At 33.2% G+C, this 23,987-nt stretch overlaps 2 protein-coding genes across 2 annotated transcripts in view; both read left to right on the plus strand.

Moving 5' to 3' along the window:
- Positions 1-22,650, plus strand: part of LOC145662839 (MOXD1 homolog 1-like) — a 99,158-nt gene extending 76,508 nt beyond the window's left edge. The window contains exons 9-12 of the mRNA XM_081728755.1: positions 2,704-2,829; positions 14,050-14,231; positions 16,071-16,461; positions 21,198-22,650. Coding sequence (XP_081584881.1) covers positions 2,704-2,829; positions 14,050-14,231; positions 16,071-16,461; positions 21,198-21,404 — 906 coding nt within the window. The 3' untranslated portion in view covers positions 21,405-22,650. The remainder of the gene's footprint in view (positions 1-2,703; positions 2,830-14,049; positions 14,232-16,070; positions 16,462-21,197) is intronic.
- On the plus strand, positions 7,456-9,620 carry LOC145662840 (methionine--tRNA ligase, mitochondrial-like). The gene has a single exon (XM_081728756.1). The coding sequence runs from the start codon at positions 7,714-7,716 to the stop codon at positions 9,373-9,375; it is 1,662 nt and encodes a 553-aa protein (XP_081584882.1). The 5' UTR covers positions 7,456-7,713; the 3' UTR covers positions 9,376-9,620.
- Positions 22,651-23,987: the final 1,337 nt, after the last annotated feature.

A 23,987-nucleotide genomic window follows, 5' to 3' on the forward strand; every position in this document is an offset into this window, starting at 1 on the left:
CGCATGATCTGCTCCAGAAAATACTGCGAATTTATTTTGCAGTTCTTCGCCACCTTACGAATATTCAGTTTACCTCGGTAACAGTAGCCAGTAACGACCATGAACCCTTTTGGGAAGGATTCTTTACAGACACGGACCCACCTTCTGAAGTTCTTGGTGCCTTTCTCTCGGTACATGATGGCTCTCGGTTTGCCGCAGTCGGAAAGGTAAATCCATGCTTCATCGAGCGTTACGACGTACATCCACCTTTGTTTTGCCAGATGCCGTTCGTACAGCTTCCGGGCTTTACACTTTCGTTCCTTTTGGTGGGCATCCGTGAGAAGATGGCCGCGAGCTTTCATGACTTTTTCCAGCTTGAGTTGATGGTGTAACGTCCGACTTACAGTCCCCAAAGACACGTCAAGACGATTAGCCATACACCTTTGTGTTGGCGGATTTTCTTGCATTGCCATTTTGCGAAGTTTCCTCTGCATGGTGGAGGTAGCCTTGGTGCATTTCCGCTTCCTAGGCAACTTCGTTGGTGATCCAAATGGTGGAGCTTCGTTGCCCTTGTACTTTTTAATAACATTTTTTATTCCACTTACACTGATGTTGCAACCATTCTTCTTGCACTGTTTTCTAATGACAGAAACACTAAAGTGGGCATCATAAAGAGCCGCAACATAGCTTTCCCAAAACCGGCTTAGTTTGGGCAACATTTTGGTCACAGAGCGGAAACCCACACACTTGGAAACAAATTTAATACAATACAAATTTAATACAATTTAATACAACAAATTTATAATGGTCCTGTTTTGTGCGTTATTGTCGTCCGCGCGAAAAAACAACTCCGTTCCCAGGAATCCACTGCACAACACTGAGTTTATCTCATGAAGACAATGAAATAATAATAATAATAATAATAATAATAATAATAATAATAATAATAATAATAATAATAATAGCAATGTTCATTAAATATACATATATAAAAAAACAATGGAAAGAGGTTTAATTTTATTTCTTGAAGATGCTACTGAATATTTTTCAGAAAATGGTTAAAAAATGAATGTTGTTTCTAGAATACTAGGAGGACATGACAGTACATTGAGAGACAGTTCCTTTATTTTTCTGTTAATAAATGACTTCTTTCATTGTAGACACTTATTGCATTTCAAAAATGATTTCAAGAAATTTATTTTTCTCCTAACAGTCATATTTTAAATTTAATAAAAATTTTCAAAATATTCGTGTTTAAAGCATATAGCGTATTTAAGAAATAATTGAATGTTAAATAATTTAAGAATGAACCGAATAAATTATATATTTCAATGAAAGAAGCAGCGTGCTTCTGTAGTTTAATAGACCCAAATTCGTACGATATTTGGTCTGTTCTGGGAAGCGGACTGGATGGCGTAGTGATTAACACATCGGCATGGTATGCCGGAGATCACGGATTCGAGTCTCAGTCCAGTCAAATCACTTTTCACTCTTTGTAAGTTAAGAGAGGATGTTATCGTGCATGTATCATTATTGATAATAAAATTAATGTTCAGATAACCGATTAGTATAACTGAGATATACATAAGATCTATTTGATTGATTCATAAATAGATATAGATATAAATATACTTAAATTTACTTTGTTGCACTTCGAAGTTTAAAAAAAGCTTAAAAGTGAACACACACAGCACCTAAATGAATGAAATTTATTGAGTGCGGAATAAAATGTTAAAGAAAGAAAATGAAAAGAAAAGAGAACTTAAGAAAGACAAGAGGGAACTTAAATAACTGTGTCGTGAACAATAAAATGTTTCATTTCTTTTGCTGTTTACAATAGTTATTTAAGTTCCCGTATTTATAAGCTTCCAGTATTCTAGCGTTTCTATTTCTTCATTCTTCACGATACAGTTCATGTAAGTTCCAGTGAAACTTTATTTCAGTGATGTTATGTAAGAATTATTTCATAATTTTGTTTTGGATACATTTCATTGTTTAAATCACAATATATTTAGCACTACACTAAGGTTTATTCAGACAATATAGAGCATTAACTAAAATATTGTGTTGTGATTTAAATTATAAAACTATTAAATATTAAATTATGGTAATTTATAATTGCATACGGAATATTACATAACATTAGTTGTAAGATAAAAATTTGTTATTATCTTATTTGTTACTGAGGAAATAGCATTTCTTAAGCCCTTTCTGCATGATTATTTTTCTTTTAGCGAAAAAAATAATCAGTATTGGAAATCCTCATATGGAAACTTGAAAAATGAATTAAAACTTGAATTTTAGATTTTTTCACTTAATTCCGACGAGAAATAAGTAAGTGCCATATATGAGACACTTACAACTTACAAAGAACATGCTAGATGACACCAAAATCCCTTATTCATACACGTCAATATCTCACACAGAGACAAAACAGTCGTTTGATGCCTTTGATAAATCACAAAAAAGCTAAATTAAAAAAAGGGTATGTGCCATATATAGCACGGCATGTGGTAAGGGGTTAATAAACGAATTGAAATCAATGAACTGTTTAAATTATAATTTGAAAAATGATAACAGTTACAATAGTTACGTATAAGTTGGTCATGTCGTTACTATAGTTTAATATCTAATCATTACTTACATTGAGATCATTTTCTTTCTCAAAATGTAATTTCAAATAGTATATTAAAAGAGAACCGTTTCCTATATCATGTGTTTCAGGATGATCAGTATGATTTCAATTATCAACAACCCAGAACACTTAGCGAAGAAGTGACAGTATTGCCTGGTGATGAATTGGTCATGGAATGCTCATATCAGACAATGAACAGAAGCGAACCAACTTTTGTAAGTATAATTACGTGAAAACGTGTTATAGTTCTCTCACTCAATATGTTTCCACTTTGCATCTTTTCATTTGAAAGTCATTTGACTTAAGGACATTTATAGATATTGTGGGGTGACTTTGTAGCAATACAGAAAGCTGCGTTTACGCACTGAAGTTATGGAACAGTCGGAATATAAATGCGTATAAGAATAAATTCAGTTGCTAGTTTATATATAGAGATTAGTCTGCTACAATTAAAATTCCATCAAGGATTTAATCTATGTGGAATTGACAAGAGTTTGATGTGAATTATTGGGATCCCTTTGGCTCGGAAGTTCGAAGACATTTCGGGATGCGGTTATCAGAAAGAAGTTGTGGTTGATGAAGGTCATTTCTATCTTTTTACTGAATTTCTTTGGTGACAACAGTTAATCCAATGGTTGCATGGGCTATAATTTTACGGGAGTCCACTGATACTCTCAAAGTTCAACGAACTCATTCCTCAACGAACTCTAATTGAACAATTTCAGATAAAAGTGAAATTTCTTCCTTCATAAAAGCTTGTAACGTTTCCGCTTCTTGCATTTTTTCCGTTGAAGCTGTTGCTTGAATTTTACAGCCGGTTTTCCCATTTTTTTCCCCAGAAATCTATAAAATTAAATAATCAGAAATAATAGATTGGATTAACATTTTACAATGTAACATCTTTCTAATTATAAAAAGTTATAGAGCAAAATGCAAAATGAGAAACACTCACTAACAACGTTTTAGAGACATGTATTTCTTGATCCAACCTACTATTACAAACAATCATAACGTAATACATAAGTTAATACAACTTCTTCCATATACAATACTCGGCAATTCCCACTCCTACACCATTTTAAACCACAATATCTACTTACTGAAATTTTATAATTATTTATTTGAATTACAAGTGTGTTACATATACCTTGTCTGTAGCTTCGTATGCTTGCTTTCAGAGTAATCTTTCAGAGGCAAATCAATTTAAAGTGTAGTTCAAGCATATTCATTCGTTCCCTAAATACTTTTCAAAACAGTAGTATTTACATACATCAGGTACTATTAGATTCAGAAATCGTAAATTGGATTAATAAAGTATTTTATTTGTTCCTTTATAATAATTTGTATATGATCGTCGCAAATAATGCATAAAAATGAATTATGGAATCGTCCCTCTCTTGAAACAATATGAGTCAGTCTTTCCCGCGATAGTCTTTTCCTTCCACCTTCATCGTCCAGTAGTAACACGAGAAAAAGCCAAGCGAGAACACGTGAACAGTAGTTAACATCAATTATCATGACTTCCGCTGTGTTTCCAAATTTTTTACGGAGATCAATCAGGGTTGCAGACTCTATATTAAAACAACTAAAATTTTGTGCGGTCGTTCCTCATTCCTATGCAGGAATATATGTCCATAATTATTTTCTATTAATTGTTATTCTTCATATTAATTGGGAAGGTGCCTGACTTTGTGAGTACAAGCCGCTTCTGGACCTTTTCAAGTAAGTTTTCTTTAAATATAAGTCCAAGAATTGAATTTGTTGATTTGATGTATTTCTTAATTAAAAAGTATGATAGTTATTGTCATGAAAATAGAGCGTGAAAACAGAGATTTAATTTAATGAAATTAGAATAGAGCCAGGTAAGAGAGAAATACCAGATTGAAGTTTCGAATAGATTCTCGGTTTTAGAAAATTTGGGGTGCATTAGTGTTAAGGATATTTGGATTGAAATTAGGGATAGCATTAAAATTTCAGCAAAAGAAAAATTGGGACACGCCCGGAAATACGTACGTAGGAACAAATTATGCTTCGGCCAGGAATATATTAAACTAACAGAGAAGAGAAAGCAGGCAAATTTACGTTGGCTACAAAATCGGAATGAAATAACTACACAAAATTTCGTAGACATCAGTTGGGAAACATCCAAAACTTTTAGAACAAAGAAACACGCTTTTTAAAAGCTAAAATTAGGGAACTTGAAGATAATAATAAAAATAAAAACATTCGGGACATGTATAAGGGGATCAACAAATTTAAGAAAGACTGTCAACCTCGTGCTTATATATTAAAGAAAGCTGACGGAATAGTTCTCACTGTTACAGATAGCACCTTAAATAGATGGAAAGATTTCTTCGACGATTTGTTTAACACGCAGCCAGAAACTAATGTGCGTGGAGAAAGGGAAATACACATTGCAGAACCGTATATTCCAGAACCTAGCCGAATAGAAGTAGAAATCGCCATAAAGAAAGTAAAGAAACACAAATCAACGGGTGTAGATGAAATTCGGGCTGAGTTAATTTTAGCTGGAGGAAAAAAATTGTGGAACAAGATACATAAACTCATTCTCCTTATCTGAAACACGGAAGAATTACCACAAGAGTGGAAAGAATTAATCATTGTTCCAATTCACAATAAAGGCTGCAAAACTGGCTGTAATAATTATCGGAGTATTTCTCTTCTGTGAACATCCTATAAAATCCTTTCAAACATTCTATTAGCAAGATTGACCCCATAGCCAGATGAAATTATTGGAGATTATCAGTGTGGATTTAGACGAAATCGATCAACTATCGATCAAATATTTACCATTTGACAAATACTTGAAAAGAAGTGGGAATACAACTATTTATTGATTTTAGAAAGTCTTACGACTCGGTTAGAAGAGAAACATTGTACAACATTGTTACAGAATTTGGAATACCGAAAAAGCTAATTAGATTAAGTAAGATATGTTTAAATGAATCCCAAAGTAAAGTCTGGGCAGGAAAATTTTTGTGCACGAGCTTTCACGTCGAGAATGGCCTGAAACAAGGAGATGCGTTGTCGCTATTATTATTCAACTTAGTCCTGGAGTGCGGTATAAGGAGAATCAAAGATAGCAACCAGGGCCTGGAGTTGAATGGTATTCACCAGGTTATGGCTAGGGGCAGGAGTTTTTCGCAATTTGAAATTAAAAATTTCGTATTTTGTCGCATTTTGAGATATAAAATTTTTCATTTTGTCGCTAAGTAAATTATTTTACAAACTCTAATATATATTATACAAATTCTAATGTAAGCCCAATATAAGTAATAAGCAATAAATCAATAATGCTACTTAGCACAACGAAGTTATTCTTTATGCAGTTACTAACAACAAATTACTTCTTTCTTCTTTTACAAGTCCAAAAACTTAAAATACACTAGCACAGTATCATCACATGTGTGGTATCACAAAACACCACACATTGTATTAGTTATACACCGAAAACATATATACATGTAATAACACATACATACAATACATTAGTGCAGTATCTTCTAGTATATCTCGTCTGTAAATTATTATTCTGATGAAAAATGCAGCATGTTTCAACATTTTCTTCTTTCATTTGTAGCTTTCTATCATTGATTACCAAGCTGTATTTCCCAAAACAAACAAAAAAAAAAAAAAAAAACTTTCACAGTCAGTATTCGTTATTGGAAGCCATATTGCCGACAGGCACAAGTTATTTAAGTTTAAATTTTTCTCCCCTTTGAAAAATTGTACTCTTATTTCTGTATTTGAACAACTAAAATTGACGTTTTTAAAAATTCGCAATTTGTCGCGTTTTGCGGCACATTTCGCTCAAAATGTCAGTTATCGGATTTTGTCGCGACTTCAAAAGACCTATTTCAATCTGACGTAGTTCGTTGGAAAACCAACTCTCGGCTTTGTAGGAAAACTTTCGCAACTTGCGAAAAACTCCTGCCCCTAGTTATGGCGTATGCTAATGATGTAAATTTAATAGAGGATGATAGGAGAACAATAGAAAAAAATGCAGAGGTCTTATTAAACGCTTGCAGGGACATGGGTTTAGAAGCAAATGCACAGAAGACTAAATACATGGAAGTTCCTCGAGATCGTAATACGGCAAATATTGGATGCTTTAAAATATCAAATAATACTTTTGATAAAGTGGATACTTTCAAATATCTAGGATCAATATAACAGATAAAAACAATATTTACGAAGAAATTAAATGTCGACTAAAAGAAGGGAATTCGTGTTATTATTTAATTTCAAAATCTCTTGTCGTTGCGAATTGTGTCGAGGAATTTGAAGCTTAAAATATATAAAACGATAATCATGCCTGTTGTTCTGTATAGTTGCGAAACATGATCACTTACTCTGAGGGAAGAACATAGACTGAAAGTATTTGAGAACAAGATCCTGAGACGAATATTCGGACCCAAGAGGAACGGGAATGGGGAATGGCGGAAACTTCATAATGAGGAACTACATAATTTATACGGTTTACCAAACATTGTTAGGGTCATCAAGTCTAGAAGGCTCAGGTGGACAGGTCATGTAGCCAGAATGGAAGAAAGTAGGAACACTTTCGAAGTCTTAACTGGAAAACCAATCGGAAAACGACCATTAGGAAGACCTAGGCACAGATGGGAGGACAATATTAAGATGGATCTCGCAGAAATAGGAATATAAAGTAGAAACTGGATCCAGTTAGCTAAGGATAGAAATCAGTGGAAAGCTATTGTGAACGCGCCATTGAACCTCCAAGTTCAATAGGCATAGAGTTAGTTAGTTAGATATTTATTGTCACCATCTCATCGTATAAGCAACAAACAAATTTTTCAACAATATATTTTATCAGAATTAGAAGCTTGCTAGGCAAAATCTCACACAATTTATACTTTCCTGTTTGAAGAACTTGATGGACTCCAACACAACATAGTCAATTTCTCCTTGTTGCTATCAAACACATGATATAATAATAAACTAATATAATGTAAGAATTGAATAACTGCTTCAGAAATAAGTGATTGAAATTATTTAGCTTACGAGAAATCTTATAAACATATTTGAAATTTTGCACTGGGAGGCATTGTTAAATCATGTCCGTGATGACTTCAGTAGAGAGTATCGTTGCTAGATTTATACGTCCTGAGAGATTTTCAAACATAAAATCCAGTGTTCCAACCAGTGTACAGGCAAAAAGTGACTTCTTCATTACTTCTCCTATTTTTTATATAAATGCAAAGCCTCATGTGGGTCACTTATACAGTGTAGTGATCGCTGATGCAATTCATCGTTTTAGAAAAATCTTGGATTCAAAGAAGAGTATTTTTAGTACGGGCACTGATGAACATGGAATGAAGACTCAACTGGCAGCTGCGTCAATTAAACAAGAACTTGAAGTATATTGTGAAGATATGTCACAGACATTTAAATCTTTGTTTGATAAATATGGTATTTCATATACGAAATTTATACGAACTACTGAAGAAAGTCATAAGAAAGCTGTACATAAATTTTGGACGACTCTGAAAGATAAGAGTTACATTTATCGGGGAACTTATACAGGATGGTATTGTGATCCTGAAGAAAGTTTCTTAACTGAGAACCAATTGATGGATATAACTCAACAAGACGGAACCAAAATTAAAGTGTCAATTGAGTCAGGATTCCCCGTAAAATGGGTAAAAGAAGATAATTACATGTTTCAATTACAACAGTTTCAAGGGCAATTATTGGACTGGTTGAAAGATGAAGAGATCATAAAGCCACGGAAATTCCATGGTATTCTTACGAAATGCATAGAAGAAGGTCTTGAAGATATATCGATTTCACGTGCAAGGGAAAAGGCTAATTGGGGCATAGAAGTTCCAGGCGACCCGTCTCAAACTATATATGTCTGGTTTGATGCGCTTGTGAATTACCTAACAGTTGCTGGCTACGGCGAGGAACGATTTACGTGGCCAGTTGATTTGCATGTTATTGGAAAGGATATCCTGAAATTTCATGGCATCTACTGGCCGGCTTTCCTAATGGCTGCTGGTTTAGAACCTCCTAGAGGCATTTTAGTTCATTCTCATTGGACCGTAAATGGGTTGAAGATGTCGAAAACTAGAGGAAATGTGATAAATCCATTTGAAAAAGTAGGTCTGTATGGAAGAAGTGGCCTGCGTTATTTTTTGCTGAAAGAAGGTGTTCCGCACAATGATGGCAGTTACACTGATCAAAAAGTAGTTCGTTTGTTGAATGCTGAACTAGCAGACACTCTTGGAAATCTTCTAAATCGATGTTGTTCTGAATCCTTAAATCCCGAACAGAAATTTCCTTCTTTTGAGCAGAAACACTTTAATCGATATTGTAAGGCACAAGCACAAAAACTTTTATTGCTTTTAGATGACCTACCGGACATCGTTCGAGACCACTTTTTAGATTATAAGTTCTACAGGGGAATTCATTCAATCATTGTCGCATTGCATGTAACACATCAGTTTTTTGTAGAAGAACGACCATGGGATTTGAAGAAAGACAACAAGAAGGATCACTTAGATGTTATTCTAAATTTGACGTTGGAGACACTTCGTGTTTCTGGCATCATGCTTCAACCAATAATTCCTGACATAGCAGAAAATTTGTTAAATAAGTTAAACATTCCTCCAGAAAAACGAATGTGGACGCATATTAGGCCATTTAGTTGGGAAAAACAACAAGACGAACAACAGATTAGTAAAGATAAATTGACTTTGTTCAAGCGTCTACAGTAATAATATTTAAAAGCCAAAGCGATATATCAAGTATTACTTAAATTAGAACATGATTTGAAATCAATTATTTATTTATTTTGAAGATATTGAATATATAATCTTTTACTCATTTGAAAGCATTTATTTTCAAAGAATTTACCAGAAAATTGAAATTTGAAATCTCATGTGTATTTTTGAGTTGAATTACAAAACTATAAATCTTAATTTAGATATTTCAAAGATATATTTTTATTTCAATGGAGTGATATCTGTGTAGTTATGAGAGTAATTATTAAATAATAATCTAATAAGTTCTTCAATAAAACATTTGATAGAAAGGAAATTTCCAATTTATCTAAGCAAGAAGCGTATCGTTTTCAATTAATTATATACCGTACGTGTCAGATGATGTAACATGTAAATGTACTCTGTATATTTAATAATGTGTCAAAAATGAATGTGGTGATAATGTTTATTTCATTTTATTATTTTTAATGTTTTAAAATGTAAATCCCATTTTGTACTATCGAACACGTTTATTTTAGTTCATATCTCAAATGGTTACTCTACTGAATACAATTATCAACAAACAAGATGATACATTGTAATTTTGTTTACTTGATATTCTAATTGTATTTGCATTATAGTATACGATCTTCAATGCTATGGAAATATACAATAATTTTGCAACTTAAAACGCTGATTTCTGCCTCCAACAAATGTTATTCTTAACACTTCGTTAAATATAGTTTAATGTTATGTTAAGAGAGTGCAGTTTCAAGAATGTCTGTAATATCCTATTTTAGCTTAACGAGTCTTTATAAAATTTTCTATAATAGTTTAGTTAAATAATCATTAAGGTATTAATAAATGTCTATGAAATCAACATTGAGTATCTTATGACTTACAAGCAGACAATTGTGACTCATGGTGGAATGCTTTCTTCTAGCATAAAGAATACTTTGTTCAATCTTAAGTCATGTAATTTTTAACGGACAACGAAGTTTCGATAGGGTTCTCGGAATTATCCTGTTCTCTCGTAAATTTTTATCCCCCATTTTTTTTAAATCATTTATTTGCATTTATCATATGTTTCTTATAATCTAAAGAACATAAAAATGTAATATTGAAGATTTTATTGACTTTCACTTTTCGAACAACAGTTGAAATAATCGAATTTGAGATTTCAACGGATTTGGACATTTTCATCCCTCCTACATACCGAGAAAGTGATTGTTGAATGTTATCCGTTCGTTGAGTTGAATTTCAGTTTAGCGTCCGTTTCAGCAGCGAGGCTATGTGAGACGTGGACCTACTGATTAACGTGGAATCCGAGCCACATGAGCTCCCGCCGGGAATCGAACCCGGATCTCCCGCGCCAAGGGCGCGTACGCTAACCGCTTAGCCACGGAGGAGCTCAATATCCGTTCGTTGGTCCTGATGTATGTACACTCATCTGAGGTCATACCATTTAACATATGTACCTGGTTTTACACTTAAGGTTCTTATAAGATTCTCCATTTTTTTTTCGAATTTTCCTTCTACCTTCCACAATAAGGGTAGTTTATCAGAGGATGATAATAAAAAGTTGCTATTTCCTCCAAAACAACTCTAATGATTTTGTTTATATTTTACGAGGGTAAGTCAAAAACTATTCGCAATTTTGACATAAATCTTATATTGTTCTTATTGTCCTTTGTCCTCGTTCATTTTATTATTATGCTATTGTGGACATGCTATGAAAGTCTGATACCAATTTCTCCATTTGCCTTCCTTTCGTTGCAGATAGATCATGGCCACTCTATTAGAAGTTTTGCACCAATGACAAACAACGAGCACTGATCCAGTTTTTGTGGTCGGAAGGTTATCAGGAACCATGACTGATTTCCAGATGATGTGCCACTTCATCAGTAATCATTTGTCTGTCTAACAGAATCAGGTCACGTGGACGCTCAATGTTGTCATCATTTGTGGCAGCAGATGGTCGTCCGGCTCCTTCCTCGTGCGACCATTTTCGAATTTTTCAATTTATTCATAGTCACTCCATTGCGACAAGACATTGTCCCCGTATTGTGCCAAAAGTCTTTGATGGATTGTGGCCCCTGATACACTTTTCGACCACAGAAACCAGATTACTGCTCATTGTTCCTCTTTGGTGCAAACTTCTAATGGAGCAGCCATTATATATCTACAACAAAAGGAAGACAAATGGAGGAATTAGAATCAAACTTTCATAGCAAGACCACAACAGCATAACAATAAAAGAAATGAGGAGAGGCCAATATGATATGAACAATACAAGAAGTATGAATGTCAACATTTCATTTTAAAAAATAGAAGTGATGTTCACTCTCGGGAATGAGTTCTTTTCGCTTGTTCATATTTCATAAATAAGAGTTTCATTAATAACCTGGCAATATGCTGTTACATATTTATTCTGAAAACAAAAAAGTATAAAAAAGCTAATTTACTCTTGGGAACGAGTTCTTTTTCAACGATTCTCTCAGAAACGACTCGGGTAATTGTTTTCATATTCATAAATTATTCATTACTAATTCTACTATGTGACGTAAAGATTTCTCATGAAAAATTCGCAACGGGTGGTTTACTCTTAGAGGTGAGTTTCTTTTGGACGATTTCTTCGAAAACTACTCAGGCAATTTTGTTCGTATTTCATAAATCAATATTTAATTAAAAATCCAATAATGTTGCGTAAATCATTTATCACAAAAAAATACAGAAGAAACGTATACTGATTGAAGCTATAGAGTACATACCCATAAGAAACGTAAATCCTCTTTTGTACCTCAAATCATACATCAGCCTTACTTTTATATGCCCATTGAATATTTCGATTTGCTCGGAGGTCTTTGTCAACAACTGTTCTTGCTGCGTCGCTGGTAACTTTTACCTTACATGATTATGCATGGATAGACCCTTGCCTGCAGACATCTCCGAGCAAATTGAAATATTCAATGAGTGTGTGAAAACTTGAGGTACAAAGGTAGATTTACATTTCCACAAGGGGTAGTTTACCCTTGGAGTGAGTTCATTTATTTATTTATTTATTTATTTATTTACTGACAGTTTTCTCAAATATGATTTGTGTGATTTTATTGGTATTTCGTAAACAAGTATTTCGTTAATAGCCCTGAAATATAACATAAATGATTTATCATAAAAATGTTCACTTAAGAAGAGTTTATTTTGGAAGAGAGAAGAAGATGAATTTTATTATATATTGTATTATTGTTAAGTATTCTGTCTGTTGGCAGTCCAGTGACATATGAGGTTTTTTTTTATTTTTTTTATTTTTATTTTTATGTTTTTTATTTTTATTTTTATTTTTATTTTTATTTTTATTATATAATAAAAGAGTCTCAAAGAGTGACAGTGTATATTTAAAGTTCGAGCCGTGAAATGCCGTGTTCCTCGGTCATCAACTTCCTCTTTTAACTACCAATATTTTCTTCTATCGATCAGTTGTGTTCTTTCTACTTCTTACATTCCTTCCATCTTTTCCTCTGAGATGAGTATGAAGAAGACAACTTTTTCGTAAGATGTATTCAGACCAATTAGCCTTCCTACGAATGATGCGCGTCCTCTTCTCTCCTATCTGTTTTAAAACATCTTCGTTTGTTACTTTTTCCGTCCATTTTATCTTCTCTATCTTCCTCCAACGCCACCTTTCGAAAATCTCTAAATATTTCTTCTCTAACTTCCGTAATGTCCAAGTCTGTGAACCATATAGTCCAATACTTCATACGTATATAGCACTCGACCAGCTTCTTCCTTAGTCCAATATTAAGCCTGTTACGTAAGAGTGATCTTTTCTTGTTAAATGCTTCTTTGGGTATGGGAATTTTTAACCTGATCTCTTTGGTGCAGTGAGCGTCTATCGTCCAAATACTTCCCAGGTGTTTGAAATGCTCGACCTCTTTAAGTTTCCTTTGTTCTACTCGGACTCGTAAGGATAGGTTCCCACGGAATATTCTCATGACTTTCGATTTTTCAATTTTGATTTCCGTTCCATATTGTTTCCCAGTGTCAACTATTTTGTCCCTCACCTCCTCCTGTACTATCAATTTGTATTTCAAATTTCATAAATAAATGTTTCAGTAATAATTGCAGCATAACATGATTTACTTTAAGAAATTGCAGCGAGAAAGTTGAGTGCGGTAACCCCGTATCTTTTTGACATATATTTTTATAAATAACACACTAGTTCTCCTTTATGACTAATTAAACAATGCGTCTACTTTCTATTCACGTGATCACGGGCTTGAATCCTAGTGGAGTCCTGTCTTGGAAACACAGCTGCAAACCCAATTTAATAAGTAAGTCTTGTCTCATATATCCTCGTTGTTAAGAAGGGACAGTTAAATTCTAAATAAATAAATAAATTAAGTAATCCATCAAATAACGTAATAAAACTTGTTTTCTGTTCAAAACTTATTTATTTTACGTTTGTCAGTTTGTCAAGACGAAAAATTATCTCCTTCATTTCATGTTATTTTTAATTTTATTTATTTATTTGTTTATTTATTTATTACTGTTCTTTGTGTTGTATATCGCCAGTAATTAATAATTTGTGTAAAATGTATGAAGCAAGATTTCAGAACATCAAATGCTTTGTTCTGTCCTTCAGGCCTCATGTTTTCTCTGCTAATTAATGTAAACGTTTTATTTTCACAGGGCGGATTTTCAACAAAAGAGGAAATGTGTCTGTCATTTGTATTGTATTACCCCCGTATTCAGTTGGCTTCTTGTTGTAGTATGACACCAGTAAAAACATTCTTTGAAACATTTGGCGTGAAAGAGTTTTACAACACAGATATGGACTCTGTAGAAAGAATGTTACTTCGACCAGAAAATGTGTAAGTAACTTACGAATGCATTATTTCCTCATAAATTTTATACTTGCTAATAATATTAGTAAAACTGGAGCTTGGCAGTCTACGAAACAAGAGGGAAAAAAATCATTTTAGCAGTTACGTGGAGACATACAGTACTGGTGCCGGTACCCATTTTAAAGTGGTCTTACATTACTTATATTGAGTAAATTTTATTAGTGCAGTATGAAAAACATTCTCCAGAGGCTAATCTAGCATAAACAGAGTTTAGGACAAGTAAAGTAATTGCACCTCCTTGCAGGTATATCATTTCAATTCAATTCCATCGTTTCTTCGTTATTTCTTTGTTATGTATCTCCATCTATCTATCTATCTATCTATCTATCTATCTATCTATCTATCTATCTATCTATCTATCTATATATATATATATATATATTTACACAACTAATAGGACAAGATCACACAGTTTGTTTGGGCCCATACATATTTCTAAGTAACAAATAATCAATTTTAGTTTGCAAACTGATCTCCCACAGTTGGCAATGTAAGTTGAAATGGTTATCACTGTTTGTCGCAATGTTATCAACATAATATCGTTTAAGCATACAACATATTGTCAGCATACACTATGGTACTTTTCGTCTTACTTCTGTTTTTGTATCGAACGCTAATTGAATTAAAGCGAGCTTGGAGTCCTACTTTTAGTTCAAAAACTATTAACTGTCGACATTATCCTTAACTTTTATTCTAACGTCCCTATGCACACTTCGTATTAGTCGAATGTATTCTTTTGGAACATTCTCTTCTTAAAGAATTCTCTGTGTTTTTTTCCTTGTAACTGGATGAGCTTCCAGATCCTTGAATGCTAAATGCAATTTACTCCATTTTACGTTTCGTTTTATTTTTTTGAAAGCTTGGGCATTTTTGGCCGAGGGACTGTAAGTAACTGACCAATTCTGATTCAGGTTTCTTCAGTGGTTTTCCTTAATCTTCCTAGTAAATGCTGGGGTTCTAAATTCAATGACCGACTTTTTTCCATCTTGAACTACCTCGTGACTAAGTGTGGTTAGTGTGGCTAAATGGCGTGGTTAGTGTACGCATCTTTGGCGTGGGAAACCCGGGTTCCATTTCCAGCGGAAATTCATACAGTTCGGATTCCATATTAAACTGTAGAACCACGTCTCATATAGCCTCGCTGCTAAAATTAACTCGACTTTCCTTCTTACGTTTCATTATTGTTTCTACTTTAAAATGATATCACACACTTTTGTATCTTGATCTTCGTTTATCAATAAATAATTTTTTAATAAAAGTTTTCTGGAAACAGTATTCTATTCTTTTTCGCATTTCCAGATTTTTAAACTTTGGCAATCTCTAAATTTGTGTAAATTATTATATAATGATACTAAACTTTTGGCATGTCATGTGATATTTAATTCATGTGAAATTTGGTAGTTAATCTGCACATCCACATCTACATGAAATATTTAAGTTATGAATAAATCAGAAAATCTGTATTTAAACTGTTCAAAAAGTGTTTTCCCTAACACTCATATTTTTTTCCCATATTACTAGATTCTCATATATACATAAAATATCACTAAATACTCCTTTGTACTTTTATAAAAAATATGAGAATTAATTTTTGTCAATAAAAATGAACAGAATATGTGTAAGGAAGGTATCAAAGTTCAGAATGTTTTAAGAGAGACGTGACTCATACATAACGCTTTCGTCTTATAAATTCTAAAATTAAGTGTAATTAACCTTCAATTTTGTTTTTTCTTGTACATTTTCCTTTGAAACACTATTCTTCTATTACTCTTTACATAACTTTAATAGTTTGTATTGCTTTTGCAGAGAATCTGACGACAGAAGAGAATTATCCTCAAGTACAACTCAAGGAGTGTTCATAGAGGAGCATTTATTTGGACGAAAGAGAAGCAATGGAGCTAATCAGAATATAATGGAAGACTATGTTGGCACTGATATTAACGATGAAGCAAATCAACGAGCAATTAATGCGTTGAAGAAAATGAAGGAGTTTACCATAGATGAGGAAACCGCTGGACTTAACGTGTTTGGAAAACTTTTCATCAAAGAACCACAAGAATTTCAAAATAAAAGCTTTATGAATCATTTATATGAACTCCCTTGGACTGAGAAATTACTTACAACCAGGATTGAGGAATCTTTACACAAAGGAAAGCACATGACATTTTGTAGACTGAACAATGATGCACTTGCTTTGGTAAGTGAAGTTCTTCTTCTTTCTTAATAGTAATTCTAAACAGTATTCCAATAATAGTGCAAGATCTAATGTAAAGCTGAATGTTGGTTTAATAAAAAAGTAAATAAAGTCAGTGTACTCTTGCGTATTTTGGTACTTGTAGTTAAAAGCCGAAACCTGTGCAATTCTCTGTTGCCTTTCTCGAGTTAGACATCACCTTGAAGTAATGGCTCGAGTTGATGAATTAATGTTAGTCTTTTCATATCTTCGTCCAGATATTAAAGCAATTAACTTCTTAAAACGATTTCAAAATTTCCGGCATTTAACTATCATTGGAAAATACAGAAGTATAAAAAACAAACAAAAAACAATAAATATTTGCTTAATAGAACTGAGTGCATTCAAAAGCACATTACCATTATTATTACCATTATAGTTCCTATTTACTATATATGTACCGTACATTTCTTGTAAGTATTCACAAATTGCTACTATACCTAAAAATTACTTCGAAACCGAATAATGGTGGCCTAATTTTGAATATACGTATATTCTTTTAAGCGAAAATTTTTATTTTTTTAAAAAATTAGTTTTTATACCAGTGTATTTTCCAAGTGGTTTTAAGAAGCAGGCAAGTTTAGTATTTGGAAGAAGATATCAAAGGACTAACATACAATTCATCAACTTGATCTACTGCTCTAATGTAACGGCAGGATTGTATGGGTTCAAAATGATCTACTTCTAAATAAAATATATCAAAATACGCAAAGGTACTTTGAGTTTATTTACTTTTTTTATATACTAGCAGAATACCCGTTCCTCACATGGAGAGAATATATTTCATTTTGAGAATGAAGGGCAATGGAGGCTGAGCTTGGATTTAAACGGCATCGGAAATATCATTGTTCATCTCAGCGACCCCGAAACTATGGATTCGACACTAATATCGGTCATTTTCGATCATTTTTGTATATCTCTCCTACTTTTCCCCCAAATTGCGGGGCTAAATTTGGATTTAAATGGGTTCGAAAGTGTCACTATTCATCTCAGCGACCCCGAAAGCTATGGGTTCAACACTAATATCGGTTATTTTTAATTACGTTTACATATCTCCCCCTTCCTCTCCCGCAAGTTGCACTGCCGAAGTGATATGATAAAAACTATCCCAGATCTGAACCTCATCTATGTTGAAAATTTGATCGTATGGTTGAAGACTTACCGGTATTAAGTCACAAAAACAGTCACTTTCACTTTCACTTATATATATATATATATATATATATATATATATATATATATATATATATCCTCCATCCCCTTTCCTACGTTGCACTGTCAAAGTGAAACAATGAAAACCATGAGGCCCGAACCTCATCTATGTTGAAAATTTGATCGAGATCGGTCGGGTGGTTCAAGAGATGAGTCACAAACATAGTCATTTTCAATTTCTTAATGTAGATAATTACGTATTACACAAAAAATGAAAACTAACTTACTATAAATGTTTTGTTTGCGCACTATAAGATTCACATCGTTGAACTGTTTGAAATAAAAACCCTCCAACTGGGTTTTTAATATGTTCGTTTTATTTTTTATTTATTATTTATTTTTTTTAAATGCGTTTTCTAGGAAGGAAGAGAGGTTCGATGTTTATGCCAAAAATAGAGCATCTCACGAGCCCTCAAGCTAGGAAGATGAGACTCTGTTATATAAAATCCCCATTAAAAAATGATCGGACACATGCCGCAATGTTTATAGAAACTGTGTTTCTAAGAAGGAAAGAGAGATAATTTCTATAATATTTCAATTTTCCATTTTGTGTCCACAGAATGGCAAAAATAACGAAACGATTGAACCGTTTAAAATGAATTTTTGATATAGCACTTGGGTTGACCTAGACTTTTATCATTACAATTTAATTGAACGGGAAGGAGATTTACATTTTTTCCCAAAAATAAATAAATAAAATAAAATAAATAACAGCTGCACTGCTTAAGTGCATTTCTGTACACATTTAGCATCTGAATGGAGTGGGTTTCTCTCATTTCATTTCAACTTAAAGCAGCAGACTACTAAATATTTTTCGAAAGCTAACAATTTTTCTTTTGCCTGTTTTTCGTAAGTGGAAAGAGATAATGAAATGTAACTTACCATAATAATAGATAATGTTATTCTACACCCGAAAATACGAATCGGAAAATAATCAGTGTTGCCATCCATAGAAATTACAGTGTGGCAAAAATATGAATTACCCAAAATTATTGGTTAAGGCAGCTACTAGAAAAATGAATTCAACAGTAATTGATGACTTATCATGTTGTCTTGGTTCCCTGTTAACTACTTTTTAAATAATATTTGCATTTATTTTGTAATAATGTACATAAGTTATTACAAAACAAATAGGTTATTATAAAATAATTGGAAGGGGAGTTCGACAAGGATGCTGCCTCTCGCCAACACTATTTAATGTCTATCTAGAAGAGATAGTGAAAAAGAGTTTACATAATGATGATGGTATTTCGGTAGAAGGTAGAATGATTAGATGCATAAGATTTGCAGACGATATGGCGCTTCTTGCAGAATCTGAAAAGAAAATCAAAAACTTTTAGAAAAAATGAGAAAGGGCTTTGAAGAATATGGGATGTTATCTAAGATAAATGTTAGAAAGACAAAAACCATGGTGATTGGAACGAAGGAGTCTGTGTCAAATATAAAAGTAGGAGGGGAGAAAATAGAACAAGTGAATAGTTTTCGATATCTAGGTAGTATTCTTAGTAATAACATGAAGTGCGAACGTGAAATAAAAGCAAGGATAGGAATGGCAAAAGAAGCCTTTAGGAGGAAGAAAAGTCTGTTTTGTGGGACCTTGAATAAAGAGTTGAGAAAAAGACTCATAAAATGCTTCGTGTGGAATGTTGTACTGTATGGGGTGGAAACGTGGACATTACGTAAAGGTGACGAAAATAGAATGGACGCCTTCGAAATGTGGGTGTGGAGAAGAATGGAAAGAATTAGTTGGGTCGAGCGGAAAACGAATGAGAGAGTGCTAGAAATGGTGGGTGAGAAAAGAACACTTTTAGATATTATTAGGAAGAGGAAGAGAAACTGGTTAGGACATTGCCTAAGAAGAGATTGTATCATGAGGGACGTCTTATAGGGTATGGTGTCGGGAAAGAGAGAGAGGGGTGAAGGAGATTACAATTAATGGATGATATAAAAACATAAAGATCATACGCGAAGACGAAGAGGTTAGCGGAGGACCGTGGAGCATGGAAGCTTCTCAGCTGCAGCAAGTGACCTGCCAATAAAGGCAGAATACCTGATGATATTCTTTTACATATTTTTTTATTTTGAACGAGTAAGCCTAACAGCGTAAAAATATACATTTTCCGCTTAACCCTTAACGAGTTTTCGCTACCATTTGGCTACACATTTTTTGATCTTACCTATTGCGTTTGAAGACTATTATTTTTAGGTATTGTTCCTTGTGGTTATTTGTGTACATGTTTTCCGCGATCCAGACAAGCTATTGCGTCCTGGTGACAACTCTGGTAAATTTTACGCGGAAGGTAGTCTGTGGATATATTGTTTTGCAAGCAGTGCCGGAAACAGACAGAAAAGATAGTGAACCGTTAAGGGTTAAAGACTACAATAGTGTTTTGGAAAAGAAAACACCAGAACTAGGTATTTGGTGAGTCTTTTCTAACTTCCAAACTATGCTATATACAAGGTACAGGATACTCTGTCTCTCTGTCTAGACAGTTATCCAAGTAATAACCGTAAGTTATAACGGGAAATTATTTTTTGATATAGGTTCAACCTCCTAGACGTAGATTATATCTCCACCTTTATTCCCCTATTGAAAGCGAAAGTGGTTGATTAAGCTACTTCTACTTTTAATACTGGATCCTGTAGAACAAGAACAGTAAGAGATAGTGGAAATGTTTTTGGTATGGACACAGCGTCCCAAGAAGATGTTCCACCTTTACCATTATCTCACTATTAAAACTAGAAGTGGTGGATCTATTACTTTCACTCTTAATACTGGATCCCTGTTGAACAAACACGGTAAGAGATAGTGGAAATGTTTTTTTGTATGGACACAGCGTCCAAAGAAGAGATTCCATCTTTGCCTGTATCTCACTATTAAAACTAGAAGTGGTGGACTGTCACTTCCACTTTTAATACTGGATCCCTGTTGAACAAACACGGTAGGAGATAGTGGAAATGTTTTTGGTATGGACTTACCGTCCATAGAAGAGGTTCCATTTTTGCCTGTATCTCACTATTAAAACTAGAAGTGGTGGACTGTCACTTCCACTTTTAATACTGGATCCCTGTAGAACAAGAACAGTAAGAGATAGTGGAAATGTTTTTTGTATGGACTCAGCGTCCCAAGAACAGATTCTATCTTTGCCCTTATCTCACTATTAAAACTAAAAGTGGTGGATCTGTCACTTCCAATTTTAATGTTGGATTCCTGTAGAACAAAAAGAGAAAAGATAGTGGAAATGTTTTTGGTATGAATTCAGCGTGCCAAGGAAAGGTTCCATCTTTACCCTTATTTCACTATTAAAACTAGAAGTGGTGGATCTATCACTTCCAACTTTAATATTGGATTCCTCTAGTTTGGAAGTGTACCTTAGTTTCGCAATGTACACAATAAAATGAAATTCGTTTATTTGTAAAATATAATAAACCTTTATGTATGTATATGTTCATAGAGTATCAAGTTAATTTTGTTAATCTATTTTCAGCCTCCACAAATCCAAGACTTTCCAAGAATAATAGAACCAGCAGCACCAAAGAAAACGAAGAAATGTGAGAACTCTAGAAGAGTGGCAAAAGTAGTCACAGAACGTAAAGAACACCACACAGCGCCCTCTTCTGCTTCTACGTGCACATATACTGTTTCTGCTATAGTAATACTTCAAACTGCTGTTTATTTCCTCCCTTATGCCTGAAGTCAAAACAGATTAATTTGACTGCGAGTACCCGGTGAATTAAAACAGACAAACATTACTAATAGAGTTATGTGTGTGTATAGTTAAGAAAATGCATGGAAGTGCTTAGAGTATGCAATTTCTGTGTTTATGTATATTGTATTGTATATTGTAAAATGTTAATTTTTTTGAGAGATGTGTGGAAGTGTTATGTACATGCACAAGTGCTTAATTTAATATTAACGCATAAAGGTTCCTAAACAAGTCGAAGAATACCGAGAAGATAATTTTGTTTATTTTTGGCAGCTATGACGTTCGTTTAATTTATCTATAGTTTTATATATTTTGTTGAGCAAGGACGTATTGTGTGTTAATTATCCTTGAGTTGCTATGCCGAAATTCTTAATTTCTTAAGTATAACACAATTTTCAAAGAATTGCATATTTGTTCAGTGGTGATTTCATGCTATACGAATCAAACTGAGGGGGTTAAAGAACTGAAATCGAGTAGAGAAATTTTAAGTTTCTAGAGATTTTCAAAAAGCAAAATGTCATTTTGAATCATAATATATATATATAGATTTCAATTTTAAAATATATTTAGGGATAACCTTAAAGTTATTGGTAGTAAAAATAAATAAATGAAAGTTTGATAAATGATTGATGCTGGTAGCCAATCAGAACTGTTTTATTTTTTAACAACAAGGAAGAGAAAACTATAAATTGCTCTCAACTTACAGAAACAAAAACATGGAAATAATGATGATCTGTAGTACCTTGTGCTTACGTGTTGCAGGAATTCCCGTTTATCCCATTAAAAATATAATTTCACAAAATTTCAGTCTAACAGTAGTGTGATTCCTGTATTTGAAATTTTTTAGAGAGAAATTCTTACTAGGATGCACAGGAAGTTCTGTGGCAGATATGCACGAGTCGCTACTAGAGCCTTTCTATTTCAAGTGTGCCCTCGGAAAATATGTGAAACAACTTTGGCCCCACTCCTACCAACCTCCCACAGAGAAAACCACCTCTTTGCTTTGGGGAAAGAACCTTGTCCACATCAAACTATTGAAGGATATCGGCCACAGAAACTTGTCTCTCCTCTTTTGAGGGAAATACAGGGAAACAGACATCGACAGCAGCACCAGCAGGGGCACACTCGAAATAATAAGGCTTTAACAAAGAATTTCGTTGAGGTTTTATTTGATAACTTATAATAGTGAATATTGATTTCAGCAACTTGTTAAAATAAATTATATATATATATATATATATATATATATATATATATATATATATATATATATATATATATATATATATATATATATAAAATACAGGAGACCCTCAAATATGCAGAAAACACTGGTCATGATGCGTTTGAAGTTGATTTCCGAGGGAATGATTTTTTTTCAAGCATCCCGATAATGAAAATGAATTTTTTTTTTGTTTAATAAAATTTCTTCCTTTTAATAATGTTTAAAAATTCCTCAAATTGATCATCATCATCATCATAGGTATTCTGCCTTTATTGGCAGGTCACTTGCTGCAGCTGAGTTTTGCTGAGCAGCATTTTTAAAATTCTTAATTTGATTACTGAGCAACTAATTTCAATAAGAAAATTATTCACTCTATCGTGTCAATAGTTGATATACATAAACAAGAAAGTTGACATTTCTAACCTGGACACCTCACAAGTATCTTTCTATTTGTTCATTAAATTATTTTTCTTTCCTTCCTGCTCTCTCTCTCTCTCTCTTTTTTTTTTCTTCTACATACCTGATAAAGTATTTAGCGAAAGTTCTTATAATGTATTTTAATGTATGTGACTATTTTGAGTACTTTTGGTAAGAATTTGGTTATGGTCTACCGTTTTCATCTGTCAGTCAGAAAATTATTTCGGATGAAAGGTGTATCGTATAAGATATAAAGATGAAGTAAATATTTAAATATTTTAAATTCGCAAAATTACATCATGGAATCATCACTGATATTCTATCTTGCGCTGGTAGGAACTAATAAGATTGAATCAGGTGAAATTGCAGTTATGCAATTTTCTGTTAAGAAGATAATACTATTACAAATTGGCATGAGACTACTTTATAACCAGGAGTATATCATGCGAATGACTTGTATGTGAGAAACTTGGCGTGACAGCTAGAATATGTACAGTACTGTGTGCATATAGAAATAGTATATTACGACCGTATGGTCATGAAAGTTTTCTTTTTGAGAAGAAGAATTAGACTTGAAAGTGCCTTCTTTTGTATAGATAACTTTGTTTTCAGAATAAGCTTTGTGCATAATTTGTGCTCAGGTTTATTTGTATTAGTTGTGTATTGGTAGGTTTGTGTTTATTGTATATTTTTAAATAGATTTTGTTGATTTGTTTGAACTGAAACGATTTTAGTTAAGTTATCTATACGTATGTAGATATCATTATGTTTTGTGATAATCAAAACTCATTTGTCTTAGAACTTGGCTTAAGCATATCACCTTATAAATAACCGATTCTTGAGAAAAAAAAAGAAAAAAAACGAAATAATGATGGATTACTCGGTTCAGGATCGTAAAAAATATGCATTTTAGTACTTAAGAGCAAAAC

The sequence above is a fragment of the Thermobia domestica genome, chromosome 10, assembly GCF_964235325.1.
Source record: "Thermobia domestica chromosome 10, izTheDome1.hap1.1, whole genome shotgun sequence".
Lineage (NCBI taxonomy): Eukaryota > Metazoa > Arthropoda > Insecta > Zygentoma > Lepismatidae > Thermobia > Thermobia domestica.